Here is a 19,336-nt window from a genome sequence, read left to right as displayed (position 1 = left end):
GAACGACGGACACGGAGCGGCCTGCTCAGCGCTGACCAAACAGTGCCGCTCGGGCGCCGGGAGACGGGATCTAGGGAGACGGCGGTGGGGTGACGTCGAGACGGGCTGGGAAACCTGGCCGCCTCCGCCCTCCGGCAGCGCGGGGTCCCCGCCCCCGCCCGCCTGCTCCTTTGTGGGGGGGTAGGGCACGCGGCCTCGCGGCTCTGCCCGTTTCCTCATCTGCCCACCCCGGGCCGTGCCATTTCCGGCCCATCAGAGTCGCCGGGAGGCTTTTAGGAAACGCGTCTGGGTGTTTGGATTTCGTGCCGCCCGGGAGCCGAGAGGCGCTCACGCCAATACGTTCCGCGGGCTGGCGGTTCCTGTGAGCTGCGCTCGGACCCGCCTCCCGGGCGGGGCGGGGCTCCGTCGGGGGCGGGGCCTGCGGACAGAGAGGGGCGGGACCTGCCGGGCGCGAGGCGAGTCCCCGCCCCGCCCACTCCCCCCTCCCCCGCGCGCTCCTTCGCTCGCTCGCGCGGAGGAAAACGTTGCGCAGGTTCAAAAATGGAACGTCGTCGGCGTGAGGGAGCGCGAGGGGGTGTGCGCGCGTGCGCGTGCGCGTGCGCGCCCGGGCGAGGGTGACCGGGACCCCGCCGGCCCCAGCATCGCGCGCCGCAGCCGCGGCCCCGCAGCTCCGCCCCCGGCCCGGCCCGGCCCGGCCCGGCCCTGGGCCCGCTCGTCCGCTGCCCCGCATGGAGCTGTCAGCCATCGGCGAGCAGGTGTTCGCTGTGGAGAGCATCCGGAAGAAGCGCGTGCGGAAGGTGAGGCTGCCGGGGGCGGCTCCCAGGACCCCTCGGAGGTCCCCTCGTGTGCCCAACACCGGCCGCTCCACGCTGGGGGCGTGGGGAAATGTGGGGCGGGGGCTCAGGCAGCCACACGCTGCTGGGCTTGTCTCCCCAGCCCGTGCCTCAGTTTCCCCCGCCACCTTGTAGGGCGAGTAGAATAAAAGTTGTCGCCCTAGGATGCTGGGGGCAGCGAGCCCGCCAGAACTGGAGAGTAGGATCGGACTGTAGGGATCCTGAACGCCATCCTTCCTCACCCTCCCCCGCTTATAAATGTGGGGAGACTGAGGCCCAAGTTGAGGAACCGGCCTGCCTAGTGCGTTAGCGTCGGAACTGGGTCTCGAACACAGGACTCTGGACTCTTGGTACCAAGACCTTTGAAGTTGGAGGTTGGGCGTCGGAACAGCCTCCAGCCACTGAAGTCTAACTGCTGGACTTGGACCTTTTCCGATTCTCTCTACACCCCTACCTCCATCTTTCTCATTCTCTCCCAGCGCACACCCCTCTGTTTTCCCCACCCCAACTTTCAGCCCCGCCCGGCAGGCCTCGGTGAAGCCGCCTACAGCGCTCTGGCTTCCTCGAAGCTCCTCCCCCTTTGCCTCCAAAACCTACACCCTGCAATTAAGGAGGTCCTGCTGGGTTCGGGTCCCCGCCCCTGCCTGCTGGACTTAGGCGGACCACACTTCCTGTGCACGTTTGCAGAGTGGGCTCGCCTCAGATGGGAGGTTGGGGTTGGAAGTCCTGGGGAAAGTTCCTTTCCTGGCACTCACCACCATCCTTTTCCCTGTCTCCTTTCTGCAGTCCCTTGGGAGGCTCCATCGGCAGGGTTGGGAGGGGTCTTAGAGGTCATTGTCTCCCTTTTGTCTGAGTCTGTAACTGAGGCCCAGGCGGGAGAAGTGAACTGATCAGAGTCACAGGACAAGTTAGAGATGGAAGTTGAGCAAGGAGCCCAAGTTGTCTGATCACCAGCTCATCTTTTGAGAGAGAAAGCTCAGTCCTGGCATCTTGGGCCAAGGCTCAAGGTCAAGGTGGGCCATGAGCTTCTTTTCTTGCCCTATCTCTGATGGAGTTGAACACTGTCTTCAGGTTGGGGTTGCCCCTCCTCCCATCCTCCAGTTTCCTTGATTTTAATTGATTGCACAGAGCCCAGTGAGTGTAGCTCAAACAGGTACAGTGATTCCCCTCTTCTACACTGGGCCTAAGGGGCAGTTCCAAAGAGTGAGAAGCATCATTCTTTCAGCCATTCATTCAAAATAAATTTATTGGGGATCTGTTTTGACCAGGCACCATTGTAAGCCCCAGGGAGGGATACACCCCTTCCCTCACAGAACTGGCATTCTGGCAGAGAAGACACAATGAACGAGGAAATAAAAACATGCCTTCCCGTGGGGCTGTGTGCTACACAAAAAGATAACTGTGAGGTGGGAGGGATGGCTGTAGAAAGGGTGGCCCGGACAGGCCTCTTTAAAGAGGTGACATCTTGGTCTCAAAGTTCGAGTGCGGAGGGATTTCACCCAATGGGGTTGGACTGGAAACTTTTAAAGGCCCCTGTCAAAGTAGTTATTTTCTAACTACTGGAGGGGTGACCACCATTTCTGTAGGTGGAGATTTTGTCAGCCTTCTCTGGGGTCCTGCCAGGGTCTTTTGAGTTGAGAGGCCTGGCACCTCTGGGTCAGAGGCAGCCTCCCCTAGGAAGGGGGCTGGTGGGATTAGAGCTGAGGAATTTTCTACAATTTGGAGAGTTTTCTGATCTAAGAGTTATGATCTTAACACTCAGATTCTAGACACTGGATCTTTGGTGATGCACGCCCCCATGTGGTCCCAGTTTCCCTATGTATAACATGAGCTCCAAGCTTCTGCCACAGGAGCCCCGGAGGTGTTTGGGACCAGATGCACTTATGTGCTCTAGTAGGGAGGGCAGTCCAGGGTGGTCATGCAGCAGCCAGAGTTTGGGGGGGGGGGTCTCTGGGTTGGTGGGGATCTGGTCTGTGTGGGGGATGTCTGTCTGCAGGGGGCGATTAGACCTTACTGTCCTGTGAGTGGTCATCTGGGCAGCTGTGTATCTCATTGTGTCTGCTTCTCTTTCTTCCCAGGGTAAAGTCGAATATCTGGTGAAGTGGAAAGGATGGCCCCCAAAGTAAGGTCCTTTGTGTGTGTCTGCCTGCCTGTACATCCCTCCATCTACCTTTAGCCCTCTCTCCTGCCTAGCTTTTAGCTCCAGCTGCTCTGGTATTTGGCCTGTGGGTCTTGATGAAATCATCTTCTCCAGCTTTCAGTTGCCCCTCTGCCAGCTGAGGGGCTTGGAGCACATGAGGGTCAAGGTGGGCCCCATCTTCCCCTTCCCTTCTCACCTGCTCCGCTTTGGTTAAGTTCCACTTCTAGTTGGCTGCACCCCTCCCCCACCTTCTGGGTTTTCCTGGCACCTGGGAGGTGAAAGCCCAGCATCTTGGGTTCAGAGATGCCTGCCTGCCAGGTGGAGGCTCCCCCAAGCCACAGCAAGTACAGTGCTGGGCAGGGGTTTGTGAGACTGGGTAAGACAAGGCTAGCCAGCAGGACATGAATCCTCAATGCCATAGAACTAGAGACAGAGTCTGAGCCCACCTTGCCTTTGGACAGCACTCTCCAGTCTACAAAGCAGGTTCCCATACAGCCTTGTGAGGCAGGTGGGATAGTAATCTCTAAAGATGAGGAAACAGAGAAGGTAAGCAGTTTGCCTTAGATCACACAGCAAGTGGGGTCAGAGTTGAACTAGGCCTCCCCATTTTCAGGTATCTCTTCTGTGCCTCCTCCGTCTCAGAATTGGGGGCAGGGAGCTAGTCTAGGACCTCTGGAGTCTCTCCACCTCTCCTGCTGAGGCCCAATCAGGAACCTTCACACCAACCAATCACCTCCCAGCAGGGAGTTGACGGGGGTGGGGAATGAGCAAGTCGTGGGGCCTCCCCATTGGTGTGTGGGTGCCCCACCTCCCTGTCCTGCCTTGTAGAAACTGACTCCTGGAATCCCCCTCTACCCAGAGCCTCTACTGTCTGTGCCAGGTGCTTTCTGCTGTGCTGGGGTAGAAGGGGAAGGGTGGGGAGCTGACCTGGTATTGGGTCCTGGGAGTGTCTCAGGAGCATGGTGGGGAGAGACAGCAGAGAGGAAGATGGCCCATGCTGCCTCAGCTTCCATATCTGCAAAATGGGTTTAATAGCCCAGGCCCTGCCCCAGTCACAGGCTTCTTCATCTTGTGGGGCATCCTGGTGATTGGAGTTGGTGGCTGGCCAACCAGATAATGCACTTTTCCATTCCTCCTGCCCCTGGGGCCTCTTCCCAAATACCCCAGGACTGAAGGAGTGTCCCTTTCTCCACTGGGCAGATGAGATGTGGACTTCCAGCCTGGATACAGGGGCAGTAAGAGTTCAGGAGAGCTAGAAAAGGAAGATAGATGCCAGGGCAGGCAGCAGGAGCACTGGCTTCCTGAGCACTGCCTCCCCCTAGCTCCTGCACTAGAAGGCATTGCATGGGAGTGTGGTCCCAGTCCCTTGGCCTTCAAGGCACTGTCAGCTATTTTTCCTCCTAGACTCAATCTTTTGAAAGACTACCTTTTCTAAACAGAGGCACTTATCAGAAGTTTCTTCTCCCACTTTTATTAATCCTAAATGAATATGTCTGCCAGTCAGAGCTTCCATCAGCAGATAAAACTTAGCTCCCCAAAAGCAGCCCCCCCCCCATGTTTCTGCAGGCCTGAGCCCCAGCCCTGGGACCCACCTGTTTCTTAACATGATGAGACCACCAGATGGGCCCTCATGACTACCATTTATGACCCCCTAAGGGGGTTCTGGGAGTCCTGTTTGACCAGATGACCAGGTGCACCTGTGGCTCCCCAACACTTCAGTCCTGGGTTCCTGTCCAGTTGCAAGCCCTTGGGCAGGTCCCCAACATAGTGGGACCTTTGCTTCCCTCTCTCTAAACTAGAATAGTAAAGCCTCCATCACAGGTTGTTGCAAGAATCAGATGATGGCTAGAAAGTACTTGGTGCATTCTCAGCCAGCCAAGCGTTTAGTAAATGTTTGCTGTCAATAGATTTAGACAGCTCAGCTTCTCAGTTCCCTGCCCCACCCCAGCTAGGAGGGGGACTTGGAGGGTTCCATTCCTCACAGGATCCCAAAGTTGCCTAGAAGTCATTTAGATCAGTCCTCAGATGGGGAGACTGAGGCCCAGAGAGGAGATCATTATAAGAATATAACTGCCAACCCCATGCAGCATGGTCCCCACTTCATGCCATCCACTATGTCACCCACTTCACTTGAGAGGAAACAAAGCTTCAGTCAGAGGGAGAAGCAGGAGATCCAGGGCTCCTTTGTAACCCTTTTGGTCTTCAGTCTTCCCGTCGGCAGGGATCTGGCTTGGCATAGAGGCTGAGAAAGCAGGTGGGGAGTGGATAGTTGGGCAGGCTGCAATCTGCAGGCCTGGGAGCCTTAGCTAGGGCAGTGCCAGCCTCAGTGGGGAGGGGATTCAGATTCTCCTGCTCCACAGCCCCCCCTCACCTGGCCAGGGAGGCTTATATTAACAACGGAAACAACAGGATACTTGTTCTGTGGTAGGCCCCTGTTAAGCCTTTATATACTTCGTCTATTTTCTCTCCAAAAAGCAGACAAATGACTGCCCTTGCTCCCCAGCAGGTGGGGCAGAGGAGCTGTCTTGCTTGTTAGAGAAGGTACAGAAAATGGCACGGGAAGGGCTAGGGGCACAGGGAAGGACTGATGTCAAGGGGCAGGGGATCTTAAGTCATAGGCTGCAGGTACTCTCAGCCCCGAAGAGACTGTCAGACATCCCACTCTTGTTGCAGTCTGCTCAGGACTGCTGTCCTCGCTTCCTTTCCCACTAGTGAATGCTACCACATCTTTTAGAGTGGACTGCCTCCATGGAGCTTTCATAATGATATTGTCAGTGGGCACAGCAATAACCAGGCTGCTGCTCATCAGTAAGTCCCTAGTATGATCAGGCATTAGCCTATTTAAGTTACTCACGACAACCCATTTTACAGATGGGGAGACAGAAACCCTCAATAGGAGTCCTTGCCCAGGGTCATATAGCTGGAATGATTTGAGCTATGGGCTGCTGACCCCAGGGCTTGGAGGCCTAGTCCCTTTGATACACAGTGGGCTCTGGCAAAGGTGGCCGAGGATTTCTTGTGTTGGCCTGATGGGCAGTTCAGTGGGAAGTGCTCAGGCTGTGGAGCCAGACCAGGCTGCCTTTGAACAGTATATATTTAACAACTGTGTGACCCAGGGCAAAGCCCTCAAACTCTCTGCACCTCCATCTCGCCTCTTGTAAACTGAAGCTCTAGCGTCACGGAGCCCAGCCACGGGCTGCCCGAGACAGCACAGGGTTCATAACGGTGCCAGAGGCAGAGAAGGTATTTATTTCTCCTCGAAGGCTGGATTTGGACAGCAGCAGCAGCGTCCAGGATTCGGGCCCTCTAGGGTCCCGATTTGTGCTCTCTAGGCTTTCGAAATTGACTTAATGCTTATTTGCTTTTATTATGTACCACACTGCACTAAGTGCTTCACAGGGCTTAACAGAACTCAGTCACAACCCTAACAGATTGGGACTTTGGCAGCCCCCCCTTCACGCATAGGTAAATCGAGGCCACCCTTGCCGGCTCGCCCCTGAACCCCGTGACGCCGTGCCCCATTTCGAGCGGCATTCTACTGGAATGGGGGGCGGGGGCGGGCCACCCCCAGCACGGCCGGAGCCTGCGCACACCAGGCTCTAGCAACCGCCGAGGCCTGTTCACCCCGCCGGGGCGGGCTGGCGGTCACGTGGCCGTGTTTACCTCTCAGCGGGCACGCGCTGTCCCCGCCCCCGCCCCCCATTGGTTGGCCAGGTCATCGGGACGCGCCACTCCTGCGCGCGCGCGCTCCGGGCTACGGAAAGAGGGAAAGGGGTGGGCGAGGCAAAGTGCGCCCCCCTCCGTCCCCCGTCCCCCGTCCCCCATCCCCCCGCTGCCGACGGAGGACTCAGTACCGCTCAGCCGGTCCCTGGTCCCTGGTCCCCCTTCACGCCCCCCCATTCTCGAATCGGGTTTGCCTCCGGATCGCCACCCTGCGAAGGGGCGCTAGTGGCCTCCATTTTAGGGGAGCCCAGGGTGTTCGACAGATGCTTGTGCACTGCACCTCCCTTTCCCCTCCCCTAGCATGGAGCAGGGCCGGGCCTCCTGCTGCCAAGCCTGACCCTGTGCTATTGTCCCAGACCCCACGGATGGATGCCCCAGGCCTGTAACAGTCCCCTCTGAATCTGCCAACCCTTTCCGTGTACCCACCGTGTGCCAGGCCCCCAAGTCAGACACTGAGGACTTGATCAGTCAGGCAGTGACCCTCTCCCAAGGACATCCCAGCTCGGTGTGGAGCCAGATTCAGCTGAGTTCCAACCACAGACTGCAGTCTCACTATCTCAGTGGCCTTGGCAAGATGCTTACCCTCTGGGCTTCAGTGTCTTCATCTGTAAATGGGTCATCTACCCTCGAAGGGTGTGAGGAGGAATGGATGGCAGTAGTCTGCTCTCACTCCTTGCTGTCACTATCTGTGGTGGTGCTAGTGATTCTAAGATGAGGAAACTGAGGACCAGAGAAGGTTAGGGACTTGCCAGGAACCCCACAGCAGTCACATCAGCAAAAATGAGCAGGGCTGTGGGGAAGTGGGCAGGGCAGAGAGGACTAACTAGAGCAAGGTAGAAACATTTGAACAGCTAGAGAAAGAGGGAGGACGGGGCAGCCCACAGCAGGAACACAAAACTCCCCTTTCTTATGACTACTTCCCGTTGAGGAAACTCAACCTTTGTTTTGGGGGAGGAAGGTTTGGAGTCTCTGCTAGCCTCTGGTTGCTCATAGTTTGGGTTTTACCCAAAATATACTGAATATAACCAGTTTCAGTTTCACATGTCTTTAGGGTGAGCAAAACTCTGCAGTAGCTTCTAGAGCAATTCCCAGAGCATCTGGGGGCTGGGCCTGGGCTGGGTGCTCTGGGGAGGGGTTACAATCTGCCTACCAGGACGCCAGCTGTATTCATCAGTAATTACGGCAGGTGCCAAGTACAACAGCCGTGAGCCAGGCCACAATGCAAGGGCACTTCAGACCTGGTCGCGATGGTACAGATGTGTGCCCAAAAGAAAGTTCAGCCTGGCAAGAGAGGCTGTGCTGGGGCTGGGGCTTGAGGAGAGGCTGGGGAAAGCAACAGTGATAAGCACAGAGCACTTCCTGTGTGTCAGGCCCACTCTAAACACTTAGACACATGAATACTTTTTCCAGCACAGTCTTTTGCACATGGGGAAATCGATGCACAGAGACCTTAGGGAAATTGTTCAAGGTCTTATAGCTCTCAAGGGCAGAGCTGGGACTTGAACCCAGGCAGTCTCTCTCAGAGCCCCTGCCCTTTACCACAGGCTCTTCTTCCATGAAGGGAATGTGGGATTTACTGGCCCTGCCCTCTTCCAGGCACCCTGTGCTTCTGAGGGGGACATAGGGTCTAATCAGGAGTTGGACACAGACGTTTATAGGGTGGTGTGATCAGTGCTTAGAATGAGGGGAGTTCTGGTGTCATTAGAACCCCTTGGAGGCCCGTGACCTAGCTTGGCTGGCCAGAGACAGCTCCTAGGAGTAAGTGACAATTTCCTGGACCAGGAAGGGGCAAGGGCCTGCAGACAGTCGGCCCTGGTAGAGCAGCTGAAGCCTCTGATTGCCAGGGGAGAGCAAGGCAGCTCTGACTTCTCCTTTTTCTCCCAGGTACAGCACATGGGAGCCAGAGGAGCACATCCTGGACCCCCGCCTGGTCATGGCCTATGAGGAGAAGTAAGGGGCTCAGCCTGCCCTGGGGCTGCTTGACATACAGGCTCAGAGGTTTCCTAGGGAGCCCGCTGCTGCCTTGGCTCTGAACAAGGAGCAAAGGCTCAGGAGTGGGGTTTGGTCTAGTCTGCAGCTGGGGGAAGGTGGTGGGCACCAGCTCCAGGGCAGCTGGGGGCCCTGGTTACTCTCCTGTTGCTGGGTGATGTCGGCCACTTCCCTCCCCTCCCCAGGCCTCGGTCTCTCTGCTGTAACTGGGCCACCCCAATAACTCGTGCTGCGGCTTCTCCATAAGGTAGGGGTTTCAGTTGCAGTGATGAATGTAAAAATGTGTCATAGTGATGCCCTACATGTGAGGGGCAGCAATATCAGTAATTCCCAGGCAAGCACCTGGGGAGAGATCAGATGTGCTCCCTGGAGATTCCCTTAGCAGGAGAAACAGTCTGATGAAGCTCAGGAAAGGCCTGGGGCTGGGGAGGGGGTGGCTTTGGAGCCAGGCTAGCTGAGTTCTGGTCCTCCACACTTTGCCCCCTCCTAGCTGGGTGGCCCTGGGCAAAGCCACCTGGGGCTCAGTCTCCCACATGTGCCAGCACTCTGCTGAGACCCATAGGTTGGTTAGTGATTGGCAGCTCCTCCCATACCCACGGGGGCCCATCTCACAGGGAGCCTTTGACAACCTGTCCTTTCTGCTGGTGGGGGGGCCCTTTGAGCAGAACCCAGCCATTCCCTTCTGCTGTGTGAGTCCAGGGTTACTGACCTCCTGCCAGCAGGCAGCCCATGTCCTGCAGCTTCTCCCCAAACACTGACCTGTGCAGTGCAGACCATTTCCTAAAATCAGCCCCTCTGGGAACCTCCTGAGTGAGACAGGGCTGAGGGTCTCGTGACAGATGGGGAAACTGAGGCTCTGAGGAGCTGTGGGACTTGTCCAGGAGCCTCACAGATGGGAAATAGCCCAACCAGGACTCAACCCAGGCTCCTGACTGCACATCAGATGCCCTTCCTCTGCCCCTCTTGCCCCCTTCTCATCTCTTCTCCCCCAGCACATCTCCTGCTGCCAATTCAAAAGACAAGTCCTCACTGCTCCTGCCTTTAAAAATGAGGGTGTCCCTGCCCCATAACTTCTTTCTGGTTCCCGAGTGCTTGTGGGGCCTTGACCCAAGTGGTTGTGAGCCTGGGAGAATCCCCTGGAATGTGGTGGGGAGAGAGCTGGGCAGTCTTCAAAGGCCTGGATTAGACTCCTGGCACCTGGCTCTGCCACTCAGCTGCTGTGAGGTGTCAGGCAAGGCCTTTCCCTCTGAGCCTCGGTTTCCCCATCTGTGAAATGGGGATAGTGCACTGACCTTGAGGGGCTTTCCTGGGAAGCAAAGGTATGTGAGGGCACTTTGTAAAGCCACGAGTGTGGGCACACAGGTGAGAATATCTTCCGATGGGGATTAGGGGTCAACTGGTCATTCTTTGATTTGTTCAAAAGTCTTTACTGAGTCCTAGTACGTGCTAGGCACTGTTCCAGGTGCTGGGGTTCCAGCAAGTGTCCCTACCCCCCATGTGGCTCACATCCCAGTGCAGAGACACGCAATAAAAGTACAGTAATGAGCGCATATGATATCAGATGGTGACCACTGCTGCAGTGACAAGACAGGGGACAGGGAGAGGGATGGCTGGTTTCCCAGGGTAGTTAGCTGGTGGTGTTTGATCAGAGACCTGAATTGAGGGAATGAGCCTAGTGAGAATTTTAGAGAACATCCAGGTGATGCGCAGTGAGTGCAAAGACCCAGGGGTGAGGGCCTGTGTGTGAGGAGCAGCATGGAGGCAAGTGTGGCTCTGAGTGTGGCTGATGGAGTGGTGTGACTGGGAAGCTGTGGGGGGTGAGGGAGGAGTGGGGACAGCCATGGGAGGACGGGCATCTAAAGAATGGGGGTGGCACAGTTCAGGGAGGGCAGAGTGGGTCCTGGTAAAGGAATGGCGTGATATTTTGAGGCACAAGTCAATAGTTAAGGAACAAACTCGGAGCTCAGAGACTTCTGTAGACCCACTGTGTGCCTGTCTCACTCCTTCCCTCAGTCTTGGTGAAAGGGAATGATGTCCATTTGACACATGCTTTGCAGGGTTTAATGAGACTCAGGAGGCTAGCAGGGGGGCTCTACTGGGGATTCCCTGCTTACCAGGAGGGTCTGAGGGCACTGATGGCTTGCTGGGGTCACAGCCCTGTGGCAGTCTCTGCCCTTAAGCCCCGGACACAAATGGTCAGAGTGTCCAGGTGTTCCGGATACCAGACTCTGAGTTGGTAAGAGCTGGACAGGATGCAAGCCCCCACCTCACTCTCTCACCCCACTCCCTGCAGTTTGCAGGCAGGAATGGGTATGCGGGCTGCAGACTGGAAGCCAGAATCAGATGGCCTGGACTCCGGGCCTGTCCTCGTGACCCTGACTGGGGTCCTAGGCCTGACCTTCCAGGGTTTGGAACCGGAGCTTAGCATTTTCACCAGGGGCGGAAGATTCCCTTCTCAGCTCATCACCAGGGCTCTGAAAAGGGACAAGAGACATCCCTGTTATTTATGAAAATGGGAAGGAGAAAGGTTAAAATAATAAAGAGGAAGAAGAGAGAGGGGAGAAAAGGGAAAGAGAGGAGGAGGGGAGGAAGCAGAGAGGAAGCTACATGTTCCCAGGAGCACGTAGAGCAGAGCTCCGTCCTAACCTGAGAAAGGCCACAAATTTTTGGAGATGCCATCCGAGTCCCACCTCAGCAGTTGGGACCAGTGGCTGTGCTGTTGCCTTTGTAAGCTGAGAAGACCGAGGCCCTGGGAGTTAAACATGTGACCCTGTTGTTATGGCCTATAGAGAGCGACAGGAGGAACCCCTACCCCAGGATTGGAGGTGGCCGTGGAGGATGTCCCCTCTCCCATAGACTGCGGAGGGCAGGGTGGAGCAGACACCTTACTTTCCCTTAAATGTCACCAGTGTTTTCTTTTCTTCTGCCATCTGCTTTGCACCCCAGGGAGGAGAGAGACCGAGCGTCGGGGTATAGGAAGAGAGGTCCGAAACCCAAGCGGCTTCTGCTGCAGGTAACCCGCCAGCCTTGGTGCCCACCCACAGGTCCCCTGCTCACCCTGCAATTGCCCAGCTAGTTGAGCTGAACCACTCCCCCTCCTTGGCCTCACCCAGGGCGCTGTGGGCGGGAGGCACTTGGCGGGTAAGGTCCAATGGAAGTAGTTGGGAAAAGTCGGAATGTGGGGCTGGTGCCCCAGGAAGGCAACCCCGGGGGAGGTGCTGTGGTGGGAAGGAGGGTGGCTATATGGCTAATGGGCTCCTAGAATTTTAAAAGCTTAGAATCTTATAAATGAGCCTTTTTTGATATTCAGAGTTCCCCAAACACAAAATTATAATATTTGAGATCCTTAAAGACAAAAACTTTAGAATTGTAGAAACATGGGAGCCTGGAATTTTAGAATTCAAGGAAAGGAGACTCTTGACATTCTGGACCCACAGCCTTGGAGTGTCTTAGAAACGTGTCATTTTTGACTAAGAACCCTACAGGCCTCCTTTTCCAATTATTTGCCACAAGCAGGGTCTTGACTCTGTGGCATCCTGTTGCCCAGGTCTTGGGGGAACTCTGCTGACCTCACTGCTTTCACTGAAAAGAGCATGGAGTCTGAAGGAATGCAGTTTTGTGATTTGAAATAATTATGTGTGATTAGCTTCTCTGAGCCTGAGTTTTCTCACCTGTAAAATTGGAATGATAGGAATATCTGCTCTCCTTATCATTAAGGCCCATCCAGGTGTTTGGAACCAAAAATAAGTCTTTTTGGTCCATGTGCAGTGTGAGCCCTGTCCACTCTCCTGCCCACTTTTGATAGTATATCATCTGAGGCTTTTGCCAGGTAGATGGGCCTCCCTTCATGCAGTGGGCATGTTCCACGGGGCTTGGTGTAAATTGGGTCCCAGGAAGGAAAGTAGCATCTGTCAGACATCCTCTCCATGCTCAGCTCTGTGCTCAGTGCTCTTCACAAATGAACATACTTCGTCTGCACAGTTAACCTCTAGGGGAGGCGTATTATCATCTACTCTGTAATAAATTCCCCTGTAACTAAGCAACTTAAAGCAATAAAGACTTGTGATGTCACGTAGTCTCCGTGGGTCAGGAATTCGGGAGTGCTTTAGCTAGGTCTTTAGTGATTCTAGTTTGGGTGACAGTCATGATGTCAGCCAGGGATCCACTCATCTGAAGGCTTGACTGGAGCTGTATAGTCTTCTACCAAAGTGCTATTCACAGCACTACCTACGGGTGTGTCAGTGCTAGGTGTTGACAGGCGACCTGGTTCTTTACTGTGTGGACTTCTCAGTATGGCCACTAGCTTCCCCCAAAGGGGGCAATCCAAGAGACGGAGCAAGGAAGAAGCAGTGTCTTTACTGACCAGCCTTGGAAGTCCCACAGTGTGGTATTCAGTGTGCGAGGGGATGCACACGGGTGTGAGTTTCCAGGGGTGGGTACTGTTGGGCCATCTTGGGGGCCGGCCAGTACAGCTTCTTCATCTTTTCCCTGAAGAAGAAACAAGCTCAGCTAGGCCAGTAGTTCACCCAGGGTCACACAGCTGGATTAAAGGTCAGACCTGACTTCTGCTGCTCCCGGGTCCCTGTTAGTAGCTATAGTTCTCTCTGGTGAGGTGGAGAAGCACAGAGATGGGTCCATCTTGCAGAACTGTGGGAGTTTACACGGCTTGTGATGCCTGCAAGCCAGGCTGAAGGAGTGGCTTTTGATAAAGCTGCATATACAATAAGCCCTCCTAGCATTGCAGTATTTTCCCAATCCCCACCCAGTTCAGCCCTCATCATCACCAAGACGACCTGCACCCCATGCCCACTGATGGACATTAGCAGGTGGGACTAGAGAACGGAGCCTGCACATGTGATCTTTGCTCCCACCTGGAGATGTTTGGCCTACAGGTCCCATCTCATGGCCTCACCCTCTTCCTGGGTGCTCTTGGCCTCTGGTGAGAGGTGGCAGTAGAAGGTACTATCCCAGAGTGATCTAGGCCCTCCCAACATTTTAGCACCAAGGATCTTTCCTGGACTTGTATAAATTACTCCCCAGAGTCAATAAGACAAATCCCCAAATTGTGAAACACCAACCCTAGAGTCGTGGAACAGCCTTCCTTTCAGCCAGTTTTAACAAGAGTGGGGCAGGGCATCAACAGAGGCCTAAGCCGCGTGCGGCCATGCAGCATCTCAGGGCTGAGCTGTGTCCTGAAGGGATCCAGAGGTGTCTGAAGGCTGCTGGCAGGAAGGCGCCACTCAGTGCTGTGTCCCCCTTGGTTAACTTGCCCCAAGAACCTTCAGAGCCCTGCCTCACACCATCTCCCTGGGGAGCTGGCTGTCTCAGCTTTGGGGGCCCCTCAGTGAGCAAAGATTTCTTTCCTACAATGAAGAAGAACCCCTCCCCTCCATTTCTCAGCTTCGTGCATCAGATCTGGTTTTCATACCTCTGGCATGCTCTGCTGTGTACCAAAGGCATGCCTGTGGCCCCCATCCCTGAGCCCCTCACGGCCCCGTGGGGAGATGAGGCTGCCCTGTGGGGCTGTAGGGCTGGGGCTGGTTAGGGCGGCTCGGGGTTGGACGGGGTAGGGTGGTGGCTGCCTCTGGGCCATCAAACATGGGGAAGGGCACTCAGGTGGGAGGAACAGCATGAGCAAAGGCGCGGCAGCAGGTGGGAGGGCAGGGCTGACCCGCCGTGCCCTGGCTTGCCCCCGCAGCGGCTGTACAGCATGGACCTGCGGAGCTCCCACAAGGCCAAGGGCAAGGAGAAGCTCTGCTTCTCCCTGACGCGCCCACTCGGCAGCGGGAGCCCCGAGGGGGTGGTCAAGGCGGGGGCACCTGAGCTGGTGGACAAGGGCCCTTTGGTGCCCACCCTGCCCTTCCCGCTCCGCAAGCCCCGCAAGGCCCACAAGTACCTGCGGCTCTCACGCAAGAAGTTCCCACCCCGCGGGCCCAACCTGGAGAGTCACAGCCATCCACGGGAGCTCTTCCTGCAGGAGTCACTGGCCCCGGACGTCCTGCAGGCAGCCAGCGAGTGGGAGCCTGCTGAGCAGCCCCCCGAAGAGGAGGGTAAGGTAGCCCAACCCAAGGCCCAGGCCCAGAGACCCTCAGAGCTGGATAGATCCCTTGAGTCATCAGGTCCACTTGGCCTAATGCCCAGAGAGGGCATGGGGTGCTCCGGAGGCCACACAGCCTGTGAGGACCCTGGCACCCAGCCCAGAGCGCTCTCTGTGGTCCCGCTCGGGATGAGCTCTGGCCCAGCCAGGGAAGAGAAATGTAGTGAGCCCCTCCCGTTTGCCCAGTCCTGAACTAGGCCTGGCCTGGCTGGGGAGTCAGAGGGCAGCTTGAGTTTGGGGGTACGGAGTAGTCTGCATGCTGCCACTATTCCCACCTTCCCCGCCTGTTGTCACCGCTGTCCTCCATCTGTCTGTCTGTCTTTCTCCCATGGCTGTAGCAGATGCAGACCTGGCCGAGGGGCCCCCTCCCTGGACACCTGCGCTCCCCACAAGTGAAGTGACAGTGACAGATATCACCGCCAACTCCATCACCGTCACCTTCCGCGAGGCCCAGGCTGCTGAGGGCTTCTTCCGAGACCGAAGCGGGAAGTTCTGAATCACCGTTTTTTACTTTTCTTAAACTGTTTTCTTTTGGGCTTGGGGTGGGGACTTCCAGAGATGGGGAGGGGTTGAGGGTGGGGTAATTATTTTATTTAAAAATACGGAACAGGAGAAGGGGGAAGATCCGTACACTCTCCCACCATCCTGCCCCTTTTTCTGTGGGCGATGTTTACAGAGAGGCCTCCTGGTCTGTTTCTGGCTGGGGATGGGGAGGCCTGGCACTGCTCTGTCAGTTTGGGTACCATCTCCAGGGCAGAATGGGGACAGGGCCACCCTCCCTTGACCACCTCCATCACCATTCTTCTCTAGACACAGCAGCTAGTCCTAGGAGCTACAGGAGGTGGAAAGGCCCCAGCCCTCTGCCTCGAGCATCCCACCCAGCCTTTCTGGTTGACTTTTCCTTTTATTTTTTTGGTGGGGAGGGGTCTTTATTTTTAACCCTGCACTCCAGCTTTCGGTGAGGTTGGAGGCTGCCTTTGACCAGAGTGAGGGTCAGAGAGGAGGGGCAAAAGGAAGGGTTCGAGATCGCTGCTGTGCGTCCTGTGTGTCCCATACCCTTTAGACAGGTCTCTACCTTTCCCTGGGGCACTGCCTGCAGAGCTCCTGCTGCTGAGAGCTCCACCTCTTCCCCCATCCCTGGCCTGTGAGAAACACTCCCATGCACACTCAGCTGCAGCGCTGCACACACCCTGCCCCTCCTCCCCTAGTGAGTGCGTGCATGTAACTGCAGGAGTGCACTGGGTCTTGCAAATCTCCTGTTTAGAAACCCTGATCAGGGGAATGTGGGGTGAGTCACAGCGCAAAAGACCTTGCCCTGGGCACCACACACTCACCCCATCTGGCAGGGCTCATCATGTGACAGGATGTAGCCCAACCGGTTTTGCTGGAAGCTGTCGGCAGGGCTCTGGCCACAACAGATGGCTTCTGCTGCTCCAGGGACACAGATGTGCTTTCGAGACTTTACCAGGTGTGTGAACATCTGGGCAGATGGGCTGTGCATCAGCACAGCGCTGGCTCGGAGGCGCTCAGACCCTGTGCTTCCTCCTGAGGGGCTCTGTTCTCTCTGACTCAGGTGACTTCTCAGCCCTTGCCACGCCCCCCTTTTTCTGCCCTCTTCTCAATTCAGCCAGTGTTGGGTATGGGTGTGGGTGGTTAGGGAGGGAGGGAGTGTCCCACCACCTTCTCAGGGCAGCCTCAACTTCCTGCATCCTTCCTCCTTGCATCCTGTGTCCCCTCTCTACCCGCAGAAGCTGGGGCTGGCCTTGTTTTCCTGTGGCAGGGCCTCTGCGTGTCTTCCTGCGGTCAGGCTCCGGTGGATGGAGGGCCAGGCTGTTCACAAGCCCCACTCCACCCGCCTAGCAAGCAGCTGTATCTGCCAGGCGGAACCACCTCTCATTTTCTAGCTTGCACAAATGCACCCTGTGGACTAGTAGCTTCCCTGGCAGTGAGCAGTGACTTCTGCCCTATCCCAGCCCTGTAGGGGAGAAAAGGCCACATGGTGGGGAGGTGAGGGGGATGCACCAGGAGAGCAAGTAAATGCCTGGCTCCCTCCACCCTCTGCCATTCTGCCCGCCCTCCAGGGCCATCTCCCACCCTGTTGTGTCCTGAGGCAAGGATGGGGCCCCTTCTTCCCGAGTTCCCAAACCAAAGACAGCCTGCACCCCATTTCTATTTTGGGTGCCCTGCTGGCAAGATTCTCAAATCCTTGGTCTCTCTCCCCTTCCTCCTTAATCCTTCCTTGTCCAGGGTCAATTCAGTGCTTCCATTGTGGGACAGTCCCCTCCGGGGTGACTTGATTCACCCCCAGACTGGGGAGTTGAATCTAGAGGATTAAGTGGGATGGGTCAGGGAAAGGAGGGGCAGCTGTGGGACCCCTGGGAGGGGCAAGGCAGCTGGAGTTGGGCATTCTCCCAGGACAGGGGCTCCTAGCAGAGGTGAGGGTGCTGGAGGGTGGGTGGGCAGGGAGGTCTCTAATTGAATGCTGTTGGCTCATGGCTTTGGGACAAGGCTGGCAGCTTCCAGTGTAAGTCATACTCCCCATTCCCCGGGGACACAGGATCTCTTCCTGTCCCGTGGGCACTTCCAAAGAGCCGTTTGTGTAATTTGCAGAATCGGGGCTTCGGGGCCTTTTGTGGAATGGGCAGCTGTTTCTCTTTCAGCAGCAACGGAACACTTCTCATCTCTTACTCAGCCCTTCACGGCCCACGGGGGTCCTGTGTCTCAGAGAGGGCTGAACCCTGCCAGAACTGGCTCCTGCTCCGGCTCCCTGGGGGCAGGGCTGTGGCCTGTTAGGACCCCCCCCCTCCCCCCAGGACAGACCTCTATGAGGGGTTGGGTGTGGCCTTGCTGGCCGCCTCCCAGCCCTGAGTGTCCCAGCAGGGCTGCCACGCCTGAGAGGGGGCAGGAGCACACTGACCTCCCACCTCCACCCAGAAGGCCAGTACTCGAGGAGATGGGGGCTTAGAAAGATTGGACTACCTGCCTCTCTCTCCCCCACCCCCACCCATTTGAATGTAGTTGGTACTTTTGCTGTGGGATTGGACAGGGAGAATGTTCTCCACCCCTAGCAAGGCCACTCCTAATGCAGAGGCCGAGCCCTGTTGGGCAGCACAGCGATCATTGCCCCGTTGATCCCAGTGCCAGCTTTCTCCTCTCCTGCGGGGGATGGCCCTATGCTTGTATAGCTTCTGCTTTATAAGTGGCCAGCCTGGCCTCCAGGTCTCAGCACAAGAACGCTTCCTTTGCACAGAATGAGCAGTGAGCTTTGTTCAGACGACATGAATGTATTTGGGAGGGCTGGGCATGAATTGATCCCCCGCACATGCCTTTTCTGAGTGGGTATGTGCTGGAGAGAGCCAGAGTGGATGCAGAGCTCGGTTTTATTTTTGTACTGATATTGGTAAGAGACTGTATAGCATCTATTTATTTAGATGATTTATCTGGTAAATGAGGCAAAAAATTATTAAAAATACATTAAAGATGATTTTAAAAAAAGTTCTTGGGCATTTATTTTTTTCCTTTGATGGTATCACAGCTATGCTGAGGCAAGACCACCAGCCCTCAGGGCTCAGCCTGGGACTTAGGTCCCAGGTCTGCCAGGTACTGCCCATAACCTTGGACAGGTCAGTTTTCTGTGACCTTCAGATGTAAAGATCGATTCAGTAATGGGTGGGAAGTGGTTGGGAATTGGAAACTGGAGTGTAGATAGGCGCATGCCCACCTTTGTGGTCAGGCTTCAGAGGAGAGGAGTGAGTGGGGGGGTGGCCAAGGGTGTGCTTCTGTTGCCTCTTGGTTCATGGGTGGGTGGGGCAGCATCAGGCCTGCTGGCAGCTCCTAGATAACTCCCCTTAGAGTGGGGACTCACCATGCCTTGTCCTTAACTTTGAGCACTGACCCGAATTTTGGATCCCCAAGAAAAGTCCCGTAGGCACCGTGGTACAAATGTCCACCCTGCCTCTCAAGTATGTTTCCTGAGCACACCTGCGGTGGGCGCTCTTACTGCACCCTTTTTTATGGGTGTGTCAGCGGTGGTTAGGGTGCCCTCTGGCCAGAGGCTGTACTCTGCGTCCTCAGTTCTCGTCTTCCTGTCGGAACGAATTCAAACGAGACAAGTAGCAGAAAAGCAGGCGAGAATTTATTTGCAGAAAAAGAACACACTCAGACAGTGGGCAGCTCAGCCGGCCAAGCCAATCCAAGTGTCCCACTCAGTTCGGGCTTTGGGAATTTATACCCTAGGCTGGAGTCTCCCTAAATAAGTCTTCCCCTCTCTTATTTCTCAAAAATATTTAATCTTCAAGCTATAAGGCTCCTTCACCCACATGTTAGATCATCGGCTAGACCGCATCCTGGAAGGGCTCTAAGTCCTCTCCTCACACAGGCGTCTGTTGCGTCCATTGTCTGATTCTGGTTTGTCATGTCTCACACGTGTCCCTCCAAGCCTAACACCTTACCCAGCGCTTATCTCTCGCGCCTGCTCTGACAGGTGGAGGCAGATGCCTAAGTTATGGTCCGCTCTTCAAGTCTGCAGCTAGGATGTGCTGAGCCAGGAATGGG

General features: G+C 56.0%; 1 protein-coding gene across 3 annotated transcripts; it reads left to right on the top strand.

The window, feature by feature from the left end:
• The first annotated feature begins 627 nt into the window (after positions 1–627).
• Positions 628–18,270, top strand: CBX7 (chromobox 7). Of its 3 annotated transcripts, none has more exons than XM_081129666.1 (6): positions 628–797; positions 2,912–2,955; positions 8,581–8,646; positions 11,632–11,698; positions 14,384–14,735; positions 15,121–18,270. In XM_081129666.1, the coding sequence occupies exons 1-6, from the start codon at positions 729–731 to the stop codon at positions 15,276–15,278; spliced, it is 756 nt and encodes a 251-aa protein (XP_080985792.1). In that variant the 5' UTR covers positions 628–728; the 3' UTR covers positions 15,279–18,270. The 3 variants fall into 3 exon arrangements, with proteins under 3 accessions (XP_080985792.1, XP_080985794.1, XP_080985793.1); XM_081129668.1 differs by having other exon boundaries at positions 661–797; positions 14,663–14,735; positions 15,121–15,324; XM_081129667.1 differs by having other exon boundaries at positions 661–797; positions 15,124–15,324.
• The last annotated feature ends 1,066 nt before the right edge of the window (positions 18,271–19,336 follow it).

The sequence above is a fragment of the Miniopterus schreibersii genome (genome assembly GCF_964146895.1).
Source record: "Miniopterus schreibersii genome assembly, chromosome: 2".
NCBI classification, from domain to species: domain Eukaryota; kingdom Metazoa; phylum Chordata; class Mammalia; order Chiroptera; family Miniopteridae; genus Miniopterus; species Miniopterus schreibersii.
The sequence above is the reverse complement of the archived record's forward strand: the minus strand, read 5'-3'. Positions and strand labels throughout refer to the sequence as shown.